We start from the raw sequence: 14,020 nt of genomic DNA on the forward strand, positions 1-14,020 counted from the left end.
GATTTAAGACTTTTACTTTTCTTTACTACTTTTCTAGTGATTGGTATGTTTTCTAGAAGGAAACTTTTTGCTGTATTGATCATTTGAGCCTGTGGACTTCAGTGGCCTCTTTGTGCTAAATGGCGGGCACTCCTCATCCCCACCCCGACTGGACGTACACAAAATATTGCCCGATTTCTGAAACTGGTCAGCATCAAGGATTTTCTCTTATATAATATCCCCTTTCCTTGCATTGTTTGACTGTCTTCCCTTCCCATGACAAAACGTTAAACTTCTAGCTAGTTCAGATTCCCAACTTTAAATATAATTTCTTTTTGTTGTTATTTTCAGCTTTAATATTTTGATACTTAAAAAAGTTAAAGCAGAAGTTTATTGAGTGAAGTGTTTTCTTAAATAAAATTATTTTAATTTTTCTTGCTTTCACACATCTCTCTCACTTTCCAGTTGATGGTCCTTATGTTGGATGAATATTTCATTTTGGCTGTTAAATGTCTTATTTTCTGATCATATTGATTGAGCTTTATCGCTTGAACTTCTAACTTATCTTCTCTCCAAGGAGATACAGTGGCTTTTAAAAGCCATATTATAGTTTCCCTGGTGGCCTTGGCAAGTTAGCAAATGTCCTTGGCCACATGTCCTTGGTGGCCATGGAAGTTGGCAAACATTTGTGCAGGGAATCTGAATGAAATCTAGTGTGGCTAAAGTAATTTGAATATACTCCGGGCCTCCCATTCCTCAATTTCTGCTTTACTTCTTTTGTATCTCTTGAGTCACCGCATTTCTATTACCAGTAATCTCCCTTTTTGCTCTGTCTTCCTTTTGCATTTAGTTCTCCTGTTGACCTCTTTGCATCCCTTTCCTGTTGGTCTTTGGCGGAATTTGTATCTGCGGCTGTGCAGAGGGATGCTTGTTTAGAGAACCTCCTCCGGGCGCTGGTGTTGCCATTGCACTTTGGTTATTTTGTAGATTAGAAAGGAAGGAGACAAGAGTGCAGGTGAATATGCCTGCCCGTAGCCACAGAATTCACTTGAAGTGCGAACAGATTCATAGTCTGTTAGAACTAAGAACGGGAAGAGGAACCATGAAGATCGTTTAGGTCTTGTCTAGTCTTCTTGTTTTGAAGATGAGAAAACTGAGGCCAAGATTAGGGAAGTCGCTTCCCCACAGACATGCTTCTGATAATGATACTGCGAAAATGATTCACTTAAATGCCTGTTTTATAGGATCAGAATTTCTCTTCTATTTGATAAAGCTAGGAAGGAGGCCAAAAGATAACATTCAACTATTGAAAAAAGACCTTAACACATTTAGTCACTTTTTATTTTAAGCATTTGATGTATAGTCCCTGCGAGTCTGGTTTCTGTTTGCTTTTAACACTGGCACGGGCTCCATGGCTGACATCACACCTGTTACTTGAAATCTCACTGGGGTAGAGCACATGGAAAGTACCTTTTCCCTAGTATGTCCCCTCAACCTCACAACGTTAAAAAAGACAGGCACACACTCCCCATCACCTTCACGTGGAGAGAAGAAAAGGAGGAAAGGAGTAAGAAATGATCTTACCACTACTCTACACTCATGGATGTAGCATGAAAATTAAGAAGGCTAGCTAACGTTTTTGAGTGCTGAGTATTTATGCGTCTGTTTTCACAGCAGTCTCTTGAGGTGAGCGCTTTTACTGGCCTTTTTACAGGTGGATACATTTAGGTGGTGAGAAGTGTGGTCACTTGAGTTGCACGGTTATACGTATGGCTAGTGAGGAGGGGTTGAACCCTGGGTGACTCCAGCCACGGCACCCCCAGCGAGGCCACCCGCACGGCATGTGCCCTGAGGTGGTAGGTGCTAAGCCATTCGTGCCGGGGCATGGATGGACCAGTCACAGGCCAGGGCCGGTCAGGTGTTTGCACAGAAGCGTGGGTGTGTGTAGGGCAATCACAGAGTACAAGCTAGAGTGGTGGGCTGGGTCCAGATTTAGACCTCCTTGCTTATATGGGAGCCTTTGAAGGCTTTCAGAGGGGTGGAGGGTATGTTAGTGCCCAGCTCGGTCTGTCTGTCTCAGCGGCCCTTCTTCTGTCTCTCGTTCCCTCTCACTTGGTCCTCTTTCCTCTGGCTGGGCTCATGCACGCGGAGCTGGGGAGCTGAGGGAGTCCAGGATGTGAGTCCGTCTCTCGAGTCATTCGCTCAGTTCCTTCTTAACTCCTCCTTTCTGTGTCCAATGTCCAGTGTGCCTGGAGCCTCCCGTCTTGTGTGGGGCGTTGGGGTGTGCTGCCAGTTTCCTTGTGTCTCCTATACCCTCTGAAGCACTTGGCACCTCCAGTTCCTGAGCCTTACTGGGGCCCTGCGGGGTGTACTTGTCTCCCTTCCAGCAGATGCCCCTCCACTGGCCTTGAGGCTTCCCCTGTCCTCCGTCCCTTCCAACCCCTTCTTCCACTTTTGGACGGTTTGGGCTTTCACATGTCTTGTGGTTTCAGCAAAGATAGAGTTGGCAGTTCTCTTTCCCATCCCTGTCACGTTGTGGTGTATCTTGAGGGGAAAAGGAGGCATCTTAAAACTCAGAAGTCCTGTTTTTCATCCTTGTCTGGCACCCGGGGGGTCTTCTCCCTTTCCCGGAGTTAGTAGGTTCTTGTTAGCTCACCGAACGAGCCTAGAGACTCTTTTCGGAGCTGTTGTGCTGAGTCCCAGTGAAAGTATGCGGGGTGCCAGGGATGTGCTGTGCGGAAGGCGGGTGACTGCTTGTGTGTGGGCCTCGGGGATCAGGAGGGACCTGAGGGAGGTTTTGTAGCTTTGGGGGCTTGTAAATCTCCTATCCTTGTTTTTAGGGTAGCTCTTGTAAAATGTGCTTGTGACATACTAGAGTTGGCACTTGGCCTGCACTCCTGTATACTTTTATTAGCACCGTCTCCAGCATGGCATGGCTTCACTGATAAGATGCATGCTAAGATGCTTACGTACGTGAGGCATTAAAGACGTTACATTTAAAATGGCCTCAGAGCCGTGCAGCCAGTGGAGTGGTGTAAAAGGGCTCATTTAAAGTAAAAAACTGAATTGGAACGCTAGAAACATCGAGTCTAAGATAAAAGACCCATATTTTATCAGACTGTCATCATGTAATGTGAAAAAGTTAAACTTTGCGTGTCTTATAAACATTTTCAGCAGTTGAATGTTGTGATAAGAGGGAACATGTCAGTGCAACAAGTTTTTGAAATGTCTAACTTGGTATGATTTCAGCGAGGAGGACATGTATCGTGCGGCGGATGAAATAGAAAAGGAGAAAGAATTACTTATACATGAAAGAGGGTCATCAGGTATGTTTGGAATGTTTACTTTATAGAGTTCCTACTGTTTATAGTAGAAAATGCAGTTACATCGGTATATCCATTTCCATGAAATATTGAGATGTGCTTCCTAGGAAACATGCGTACGCGTGTGGGCTTATCTGTATTGGATTATTCATTTTGCTGAGGTATGTTTGGGGAATACTGTTTCCTGAGGTTTTACAGTTTTAATACAAATACTTCCCCTGCGTTCTTTACAGTCATATGGTTTTTGCACCCGTGAGGCTTTGTTTAATCTCTCGACACCACTCTCTTTCAGTTCTTGACTTCCTGATATTCTTAGAGCGAGAGTTTGGGTTTGAAGGGCATATTTTTGTTTCAAGTGGAAGGACTTATTGAGAAGCCGGCCCTCCGGGTCTTTGCGTGCAGAAGGCCATGCGAATCTGATGAACTGATACGGAAGGACGGTCATGGGACTGAGAGCACTGAGTCTCCCGTCATTTCACGATTGTGTGTCTATGTTTCTGCTCAGTTGTGCCTGCTCTGCTCACCCCCCAGGACCCACGGGCCCACGGCTGCTAGGGTGGGCCTCTGCTGGGGGCACGGCCGCAGGGCTGTGTGTGGAGAGGTGCCTCCTTCCTTCCCTGCTAGCCTCGTGCGGGAGCCCAGTGAAGAAGCTCCGATTTGGGGGTACGCCACAGACGATTCGCAGGTGGCGTTGTCTCGTGCACCACTTGTGTGATGTGTGTGTTCTGGTCTAAGAACTAGCTCCTGTTTGTCGTATGGTTAGCAAAGCGTTATATGTGTAATTAGGAACAAAAGATACAAAGTGGGGTCTTTGATGATAATTTTTGAGTCTTCCTCACAAGGAGTTGGTGGAACTCTTCACTGTGGTAGCCAGGGGAGGTGTTATTTGTCAGGGTCTGGTCCCCCATAACCTTCAGAGGATGCGCATATCTTCTGCTGCAGTTGCACACACTTCACCTCAGATTCAGTCCTTAGCAGGCATATTCCGGAGGAGAAAGCGCTTCTTCAGCCATGGTTTATTCCTGCTGTGTGTGCGGGGCCCACTTGCTTTCTCGCTCACTCTGCAGGCTCTCCGTTGGAATTCTCCTCTGCCCCCCAGGGAAGGCCTGTGCAGGTGCTCTAGCTTTTCAGGGGGCCTTGTCTGAGGCCTTGTCCAGCTTTAGTCTGAGGTCAGAATGGATCCCTTTATACCCTGAATCTCAGTCCTCCTGGGTTCATGGCCCTTCCCGCAGTAACATCCTATGGAAGTGCCTCTGGTGGGAAGCTCTGTCCGTATAAAAATTTCTTTATTTTACTTTCTTTCTTGAATAACCCCAGATGAATATATGTTTTTTTCTAATTTTCTTGATGATTTTATTGCATTGTCTTCTGGTTTCTGTTGTAGTTGAAAGTACCGCAGTCAGTCCGATCCTTGGAAATCTGTCTTTCTCTGTCTTCTCTTTGTCTTCGGTGTCCTACAGTTTCTCCTTGAGGTTTCTTAAGTATGGATTTTTTTTTTTTCTTTTAAACATTTTGCTTGGGATTTTTTTTTTTTTTTTTTTTTTACTTTTTGAATCTGAGGACGGCTGGCTTTCATCAGTTCAGGAGAATTCTCAGCCACTATCTTTCTGAATATTGCCTTTTTCCTATTCTCTCTACTTACTCCTTTCATAGCTCTAATGAGATGTTTGCTAGCTTTCATTCAGTCATCCAGTTCCCTCTGTTACACACGCTTTCAAATTTTTTCTGACTTTCAGCCTCTGTTGCATTCAGGACAGTTCCTTCAGAAATATTTTCTTTTTCTTTCTTTTTTGGAAAAGTTTTATTTTCCCTCTGAATTTGCTTGGTCTTTTTTTTTTTTTTTTTTTTTTTTTTTTTTTTTTTGTGATATGCGGGCCTCTCACTGTTGTGGCCTATCCCGTTGCGAAGCACAGGCTCCGGACGCGCAGGCTCAGCGGCCATGGCTCACGGGCCCAACCGCTCCGCGGCATGTGGGATCTTCCCGGACCGGGGCACGAACCTGTGTCCCCTGCATCGGCAGGCGGATTCTCAACCACTGCGCCACCAGGGAAGCCCTGCTTGGTCTTTTTTTGATAGTATATTGCTCTTTGCTCATGTTTTTATTCCTTCTTTTATTCCTTGAAGCATTTTGAACATACTCTTTCAGTCCTGATAATCCCATTATCTGAAAATCCTGGCAGACCTAATTATGCCAGTTGCTATTTTTCCTTATTTCTTGTTTCTTCAGAGTTGAATTCTAAGGTCAGCTTTTGTGTATCTGTGTAGAGTTTATGCAGCCTGTCTTGAGTGTGAGAGGATTTGGCCTTGTTTCTGCCAGGCACCCAGGGAGTCACCTGCCTTGGGCCACATTAGGTTAATTTCTGGGTTTGAGCTACCAGGCAGGGTCTTGCAGCTAGTGTGAAGTCACACCCTGTCCCTGTGTGAGAGCCGGCCCATGGTTATGAATTCTCAGGGGAGGCTTCCTCTCTCCCCGAGTCAGAACCCAGGCCAAGGCAGAGAGTTTTTTTTGTGCTCTCTCTTTGTTAGTGAAAAGGTTTTTTTCACCTAGTCCAGGGGTCAGCAAACTATAGCTCTCTGGCCAAATTTGACATGGCACCTGGTTTTGTAAATAAAGTTTTATTGGAACTTCTTGGTTTACATATCACCCACGGTGATTTTCATGCATAGTAAAGTTGAGTAGTTGTGAGAGAAAACCTTATACCCTCAAAGCTTACGTTACTTACTCTCTGGCCCACCAGAGAAAAAGTTTGCGATTCTTGCCCTGGCCTCTCAATTGAGAGTCCCAGCGTTCTGGAGGGGTTCAGTTATAACGTCCCATCCTCTGAGAGTCTGAATCCTTGTCTTTGTCACCATATTGTGGTTAAGGAGCACACTTCTTGGTTATTTTGGATTCTGGTCGCCGCTCTGATTTTCATCTTCCCCCTTGGTGTCATTTTTGTGTTTGTCTTTGTGGGGTTTTCTTGCCACTGGAAATGTTCTTTCCTGGGAACAGTAATCAGTCTGTGTTGGATGCAGTTAAACAAAGCAAGGAACCGTTGTATACTTAAACCGCTTAAGGTCAGGCACTGCCTGTCCTGTGTCTCCAGCGTCTAGCCTGGAGGATGGCATGCAGTGGCTGTTGGAGTCCCCCTCCCAAAGAATGGCGGCAGGATGGGACTGAAACTATAATTTTGATGCTCGCGCTTTGCGAGCACCCATTTTCCACCCTCAGCTGTGTCACGCGGTCCTCTGATCCAGCACAGGGCTGTGGCTTGCGGCTTGGCCTTTGAGCCTGCTGAGCCTCCTGCCTTCTCCCCTCAGTCCTGAGGTGGGGCCTGCCTCCCTGCCCGGGGCCCGGGTCCTGTGTTGGTGCGCACAGGAAGAGGACTGCAAGTGAGGAGAGTGGCAAGGCTGGACCTTCCTCCCACGAGGCCCTTCCTGAGCTGGAAGCATGTCTGCCTCGTGGCAGAACGTGCCCTGATACGTGTCCTCAGCTCTGGACATTTGTAGTTCCTCAAGCTTTGTGGGGAGGTGAGTAGGAAGGCGATAAAAGGGAAATCTTCCCTCCACTAAATAGGCATTCCAACGGTGTTTATTGACACCAAACAGTGACTGGTTTGTGTTTGAGGGTTGCCTCTGCAGTGGTGGTATTTGTGGTCTCCGTGTATTATGCTCCATGGGTCTGTTTCACCTTTAAGCCAGTCCTGACTTATGCCACAGATAAACGTATCTGTTATCTGTATATGTGTTATTTTCCCTTTTGTATCAAAGGTTTGTTTTCCTTGTGAAAGGATTTACCATGAGATTTTTAAAACAGGCGGTTCTTACATTTTGTGTTTAAAAAAAAAAATTGGTTTACTTGAACTGCACACGGGGATTAGGGGCTCCCCCTGGACTCCTGCATCAGCCGTCCCTCGTCTGTCACACCCTGCGTGGTGAGCACCTGTGGTCCTTTCTCCTTCAGTTGTCTCTAAACACATTCAGGACAGAATCTGGGGCTTTAACGTCTTCATAGCCCCAGTTCCTAGCTCAAAGCTTGGCACATACTAGACACGCAGTTAGTGTTTATTGAATTGAGCTGAATATAACATCTTTATTTTGTGTTCAGCTTCCTCCTGAGTAGATATGTTGGAAGGTACTTCTGTGTTTATATCCTGATTTCTTTGCTAACATTTACTTCTTCAGTATTTTCAAAAGGAAGTTAAGAGATGCCTGGGAATTTACCTCTCTTTCTTCCTAGAGCATCCACACAGACATACACATGTGCGGGCACATGCGTATGCCACAAAATCAAATATCAAACCTCATATGTTAAACAAGGAAAGTTTAAAGGCAATTTTTTTACTATATCATTTGATCATAAGTTGTATTTTTTAATTTGAGGGGATGTGTTCTTAGAGTCAGACAAGGTCTGTGGTTCAACTAATGTCGAGAGCTCCGTTAATTTTTGGCTGATTATCAACAGTTTATAGCCTTTGGGGATCAAGGCAGGATATAACTAAATAAAGATAATTAAATATACTTTTGTGATCAAGGTGTTATCTCTTTGTATAATGGATGTAAAAAACAAATTACAAATCATTAGATGTATTTTCTCAGAGCTTAGACTGCTGCGTATTTGAACATTATTCGTGGGCACCTGGGTCCGTGTGGTTACAGGTGCTGAGGGCACAGCTGAGAAACAAAACAAAGCTCCTGCCCTCGGGGAGCCCATGTTTTGCCGTTGTGTGTGTGTGGTGTGTCTGTGTGTCTGTGTAGGGGTGGGGAAGACGGAGTGCAGAAAAAGAAATAGGTCAGGTGTTGATCAGTGCCAATAAGCAAAACAAAACCATGTAAGGGGAATAGAGTGAAGGGACGTGTGTGGCATTTTGATATCAGGCATCAGTGTCAAGAGGTGAGCAGAGACCTTCAGGCAGTGAGGAGCGGGTACCACGCAGGTGGGGCAGCAACCGTCCGTGTGGGGAGTGGTGGGAGCTGAGGCCAGAAAGGCAGTGGCGGCCAGGGCAGGAGGCCCTCGTAGGTAGTAAGGGAGTAGAATCGAGTGTGACTGGAGGCCTTGGAGCCCAGCAGTGGTGGGTAGCGTCTGACTTACGTTTTAAATGCACCCCTCTGGCTGCCGTGTGGAGAATGGTTGGTAGGGTATGGTGACAGGGAGGCCCCCTGGGAGACCTCGGTGGTCATCGAGGACCGAGGTGCTGGAGGTCTGGACGAGGTGGTAGGCAGTGGTGGGATTCTGGATTTGGGGGGACGGCAGTGAGCGGGAAGGGAAATCTCAGGGAAAGCACTGCCATTATCCTGATGATGCTCTGTTTCATTGTTGCCCCTCCCCACCCCACCCCCCTTGTTTTTTAATTCTTTAACAGAACCCAGATTAAGTGTAGCTCCTGAAATGGATATCATGGACTATTGCAAAAAAGAATGGAGGGGAAATACGCAAAAAGCAACATGTATGAAAAAGGTATGATGCCTGGATGCATGCATTTTGAGTCTTTCCAATGGTCTCTCCTAAGTTATTATTTAACATGTCCTTTTGTGTTTTTAGATGTTATGACAACTGCCACTAGACTATGTAGTTATTGGTGTTCTAATGTTAGAGATGAGGAAACAGGCTCCAAAGATAAGGGACTTGTCTGGAGTCACAGTATTAACATAGAATCATAATCAGATATTCAGTGACTTGATTTCTTTGGAAAACACATCAACGGCTCTGTGCTGTTCACGGTTGGGCCAGCCTTTGGTTGTCCTCTTGGGGTCGTCTGGGAACACTGCCCTTCTGGCCTGGTGAGGTAAAAGGCACAGACGTCGTACGTCTGCTATCCCCACTCAGGTTTCCTTCCATGTCCTCCAGTTCTAAGGGCCTGGACTCTCCGGTACCTTCTAAGCAGAGGGACCTGGAACTACTTCCTTTGTTTAGGGCAGCGGCCCCCAACCTTTTTGGCACCAGGGACAGGTTTCGTGGGAGACGATATTTCCACAGACTCGGGCGGGGGATGCTTTCGGGATGGTTCAAGCGTGTTCCATTTATTGTGCACTTTATTTCTATGATTATTACATCGTGACACATAACGACATGATCATACAACTCACCCTCACGCTGACGGGAGGCGGAGCTCAGGCGGTAACGCGAGCAACGGGGAGCGGCTGGAAATACAGATGCAGCTTCGCTCGCTCGCCCGGCGCTCACCTCCTGCTGTGCGGCCCGGTCCGTGGCCCAGGGGTTGAGGACCCCTGATTTAGGGCATCCCAGGAGCTGTCCCCGTCTCAGTCCCATTGCGTAGATTGGTGACCCTAAGGCAGTCCTTCCCAGGCTGTGGGACATCAGGGATGCCCATGACACGGTCCCGCTGTGGCTCTGACTGGGTTGGGTCATTGCTCGAGCCAGGCCCCTTGACCCACTCCCACTGCACAGCAGGTCGAGCAGCGCACCCTACTGGTTCCCCCTCAAATGCATCCTGAATCCAGCATTCCTTCGTAGATTGAAGGTGCTACTCCAGTTGACGCTTGAGAAACAAAGGTTTGAGCTGCTTGGGCCCACTTCTATGCAGATTTTTCCACTAAATATGGACTGCAGCACTGCATGCCGCATGGATGCAGAGGGCTGCCTGTAACGTTACATGCGGGTTTTTGACAGAGTTGGGGGCCGGCGGTCCAACTGCGCCCCACACACGTACCCCAGCACCACGGGCTGTTCGAGGCGTGGCCACGTCTGACTTCGAGCTAAGGAAATGGCAGTTTCACCCTAAAGCTTCTACCACCTCTTGTAACTTATGGATTATACCCTTTACTTATTTTTCTCTTGGGATTGTTTACGTTAGAAGTTTGAATGCATTTCTGGCACGTTAGAGATATTGACCTGTCATGTTTGATAGAAATACCTTTAAAATTTTTGTTTGTTTGTTTAGAACTGTGCTGTTTAGGATTTAAAATTGTTAAGTATTTGAATATATTTGTTCTTGTCCTCAGAGCTTCATTTTGTAGAGAATGTTGTGCCCCTTTCGTCAGGCACCTCAGCTGCCCATGCCTGCCCTGAAATGGGCTGGCCATACTCGAATGTCACTGCCACTTTTGAAGCTCTGAGAGCCGGTGTCAACCCCGTTTCCCGCAAGTCTGGACTGTAGACTTCTTGTGTCTCAGGCCCTCGTCAGGGAGCTCAATCACGACATACCTGGGACTCTCCGTTCCTGCCGGAGCTTTAGAACGTTTAGATTCGTGTGGCCGTCTGCTGAATGTGCATGTTGGCTACTCGTAGATTTTCTAAAAACCTCCAGCTCTGTATCAAAGTAGATAACCAGAGGCCAGGTATCTAAACTGTATTTTCTCATCTTCCCCAGAAATGCTTACACTGACTTGCAACCTTATTTTTTGACCTCAGTCTCTTTAAAGGATCTCTTCTAACAGTTGGCACCTTAAAGCCTGTAATTGAAGCTGTTTACTAAGTTATCCAAGTGTTCCATATTTTGGAACTCACGCTGAAGTCATTCCTCTATGATTTCAGTTTGAGGTAAAGATATGACCCTGTAGTTGGACCCTCCGGTGACCAAATAATCAAAGGCACAGCAGTTAGAAAAGCATCCCATCGGGACCCGTGGCAGTCATCAGAGCATTTCTGGGCCTGATAACAGCTTGGTTCTCACTTATCTTTTAGTCCTTATTTGTCTAATTGTTTTGTTTTGGATATTCATTTACGCACTTGGAAAGATACAGTTGCTGTTGAACTAGCCATCGTGAGTATTCGGGGTAACTAGGGGTTCACCATAGGGAAGAGGTGCATATTAGCAGGCATGAATCTGCTTGACGGGCCCCCACATTGCAGCGGTTGGGCCACTGAAAAAAAATGCAACTCTTAAAATTTTATTATTGGAAGGACGTACTTCCATATCCACTTAGAACATCATCCTGTGACTTGAACCTTGAAAACAACTAATAACACGGTCCAGTGCCTGGACACAGGATGACTGTCTACACGGTGCCCACCCCATGAGGGCGACCCTTCTCCTTTTGTGTAAGTGTGGGTAGGAAGCGGGGTTCCGAGTGAGTGTTGCGGAAGGGCGGGGCTAGCGCAAAGGTCCTCCAGGTCGGGGGCGGGTGAGCTGGGGAGGCCGCAAAGTCGGTGCCGACGCCTGAGCAGGGTCCCGTGGAGAGCTCAGTCATCTGGGTCCCTGGGCCAGGTCGCTGGGATTTTACGGTGTCCTTTTTGGGGGGCGCGCTCAAAATGGTCCACTTGGACGGCTGTATTTGAGTTGACTGAGCGTGTCACTGAGCATTTTCATTTCCCTGTTTCACTTCCAGGCTGAACAAGAATGACACTTAAATCCACTTTTTGAAAAAGTCTAACATAATTTATCCAGGCATCTCCTAGCACGTAGTTTTTTTATGTATTTCACGGAAATTTGGGATTGGGGGGTATTATTTTTAATATGGAGATGCGAGCTGGGTACATCTCTCTTTTCTTTCCTGTCTCTTCATTAAAGAGTTTAGGGTCAATCTAAACACAGATTAAAGCCTTCAGAATGTTGGTTGTTAATAAGTGAATGTTACAACGGTTGCTAAGGGGCATATAACTCCAACTTTGGGAGTGACTAGTGTTTTAATAATTCTTGGTGTATTATTTTATATGTTCTAGTATGTTGCATCTGCTACATATGCTGATACTATGTACAGTACTAACATTTATTCATTTCCTTTGATTAATTAAAAAAAGAATTCAAATATCTTACATGAAAGACTCAGCCAGTCTTGTTTCCGTTCTTCTAGTGACTGGGGGCACATTTTTTCCACAGGAATACAATTCTCCCCACTCTCTGAAGTCAGTAATGACCATTTTGAATTCTCTGATGCTTTTGTCCAGGGCTACGAGGAGGTGTCTCAGAAATTCACCTCCATCAGGAGAGTCCGTGGAGATAATTACTGTGCGCTGCGGGCCACGCTCTTCCAGGCCATGAGCCAGCCGGCCGCGCTGCCCTCCTGGCTGCAGGACCCGGAGCTCACGCTGGTAGGCTGCTGCTGCAGGTTTGAGTCTGCAATGTTTCCAGTCGCTTTTGTGAGAAAGACTTCCCCTTCTGTGCCCTGTGCTGTGTGCTAGTACTGTCTGCAGTGTGATGTCAGTGTGTGAGTTTATTCAGTTTTGTGTGGCTGAGATGATTTTGCATAGCAAAGCGACCAAAAATGATTGATACTTCCCCAGAAGAGGAAGATGATAAAATTTCTTCAGTGCTTCAGCTGAATTAGAGAGCAGGTGTTTAGGGTTTGTTCAAAGCGCTTAAGGCAGTTTGACTTCAGTGTTAAGAGTCTCTACCAAGCGGGCTGTATATTTTACTATCTGAGAACCTGCTGGAGTTTTAGGAGGCAGATTTCTGTGATTCTAGCTCCAATTCAAGGAATCCGCATCCTCTGCAGAGTGTTAGGAGAACTGGCTTGGCAGGCGGCAGAGCAGCAACAGTAGAAGAGAGATGCTTGCTGTCAGCCTGGGAGAGGCTCCCTGGGGAGGTGAGGGTCAGGGGCTGCGTCCCACGCCTGGCCCTCTTTAAGGGTTTAAATCTGCAGCCTGGCCGTGACACCCCAAGAAGTCACGTTATCAGTGTGTCGTGTATCCACGACACACATCAGCTTGAGGTCATGATAGGTTGGATGATAGAGTATCCCAAAAGAGTTTGGTGGGCAGGCACGATTGAGCAGAACTCACAATATGACATTACTTGGAAGAAAATGGGAAATCTTGTGCCTGTATTAAAACAAAACCCCAAACGAGAACTCAAAGTGCCCGCTGTGGGAGATCTGCCTTACCAGCAACTTATGAGGGGGGAAGAAAGAGTCAGGATTTTAATGGATTGCAGGCCCAGTACGAGCCCACTGACGTGTGACGCCTGCAGTGATAAGGAAGCCCTGTCTTAAAAGGAATGCTTCTAAGACACAGGCAGTGACAGGCCTGTCTTGAACGGGGCTGGTCAGATCCCATCTTGGGGACCGAGTGCAGCTCTGTGCCTGTACCCTCAGTGCAGGTGGGAGTGTGCCTGACAGGGTTCGTCTGCTTTGGGGAACAGTTGAAGGAGCTGGGGTATTTGCTTAGAATAAAGACTTTTAGAGGATACTGGTTGGCAGTTAAGCTACTTAGAGGCCTGTTAGGTGGATGGGGTATCACATACCCTCAAAGAGCAAAACCAGGTTCAGTGGGTGGAGGGTACCACCTGTCTCTCAGGTGATTATCTACTTTATAAACGTATAAAATCACGTGTGCATAAACTATTTAAATGATATCTGTGAAGGGTACTTTCTTCTAATCAAAGATACACCATCTTTTAAAATATAAATTTATATTTATTTTACTTATCTATTTTTGGTGGCATCGGGTCTTCGTTGCTACGCGTGGGCTTTTCTCTAGTCGTGGCGAGCGGGGGCTACTCTTCGCTGTGGTGCGCGGGCTTCTTGTTGCGGTGGCTTCTCTTGTTGAGCATGGGCTCTAGGCGCACTGGCTTCAGTAGTTGTGGCTCACAGGCTCAGTAGGTGTGGCGCACGGGCTTAGTTGCTCTGCAGCACGTGGGATCTTCCCAGACCAGGGCTCAAACCCGTGTCCCCTGCATTGGCAGGCAGATTCTTAACCACTGCACCACCAGGGAAGTCCCAAAGATATGTCACCTTAAGCAGATTTTCTCAGTATTAGCTTGTTTTTTTTTTTTTTTTTTTTTTTTTGAGAAAGGAGCAAAAGAAATTGATACACTAGGCTATTTTTAGCTTTGCAAATT

General features: G+C 46.6%; 1 protein-coding gene across 2 annotated transcripts in view; it reads left to right on the forward strand.

The window, feature by feature from the left end:
* Nucleotides 1–14,020, forward strand: part of OTULIN (OTU deubiquitinase with linear linkage specificity) — a 29,253-nt gene that overhangs the window by 4,692 nt on the left and 10,541 nt on the right. The window contains exons 2-4 of one of the 2 annotated variants that reach the window (XM_059061150.2): nucleotides 3,229–3,305; nucleotides 8,645–8,739; nucleotides 12,130–12,273. In XM_059061150.2, the coding sequence (XP_058917133.1) occupies nucleotides 3,229–3,305; nucleotides 8,645–8,739; nucleotides 12,130–12,273 (316 nt within the window). The remainder of the gene's footprint in view (nucleotides 1–3,228; nucleotides 3,306–8,644; nucleotides 8,740–12,129; nucleotides 12,274–14,020) is intronic. The other variant, XM_067030807.1, reaches the window with a different exon arrangement.

Source organism: Kogia breviceps, chromosome 4, assembly GCF_026419965.1.
Source record: "Kogia breviceps isolate mKogBre1 chromosome 4, mKogBre1 haplotype 1, whole genome shotgun sequence".
Taxonomy (NCBI): Eukaryota; Metazoa; Chordata; class Mammalia; order Artiodactyla; family Physeteridae; genus Kogia; species Kogia breviceps.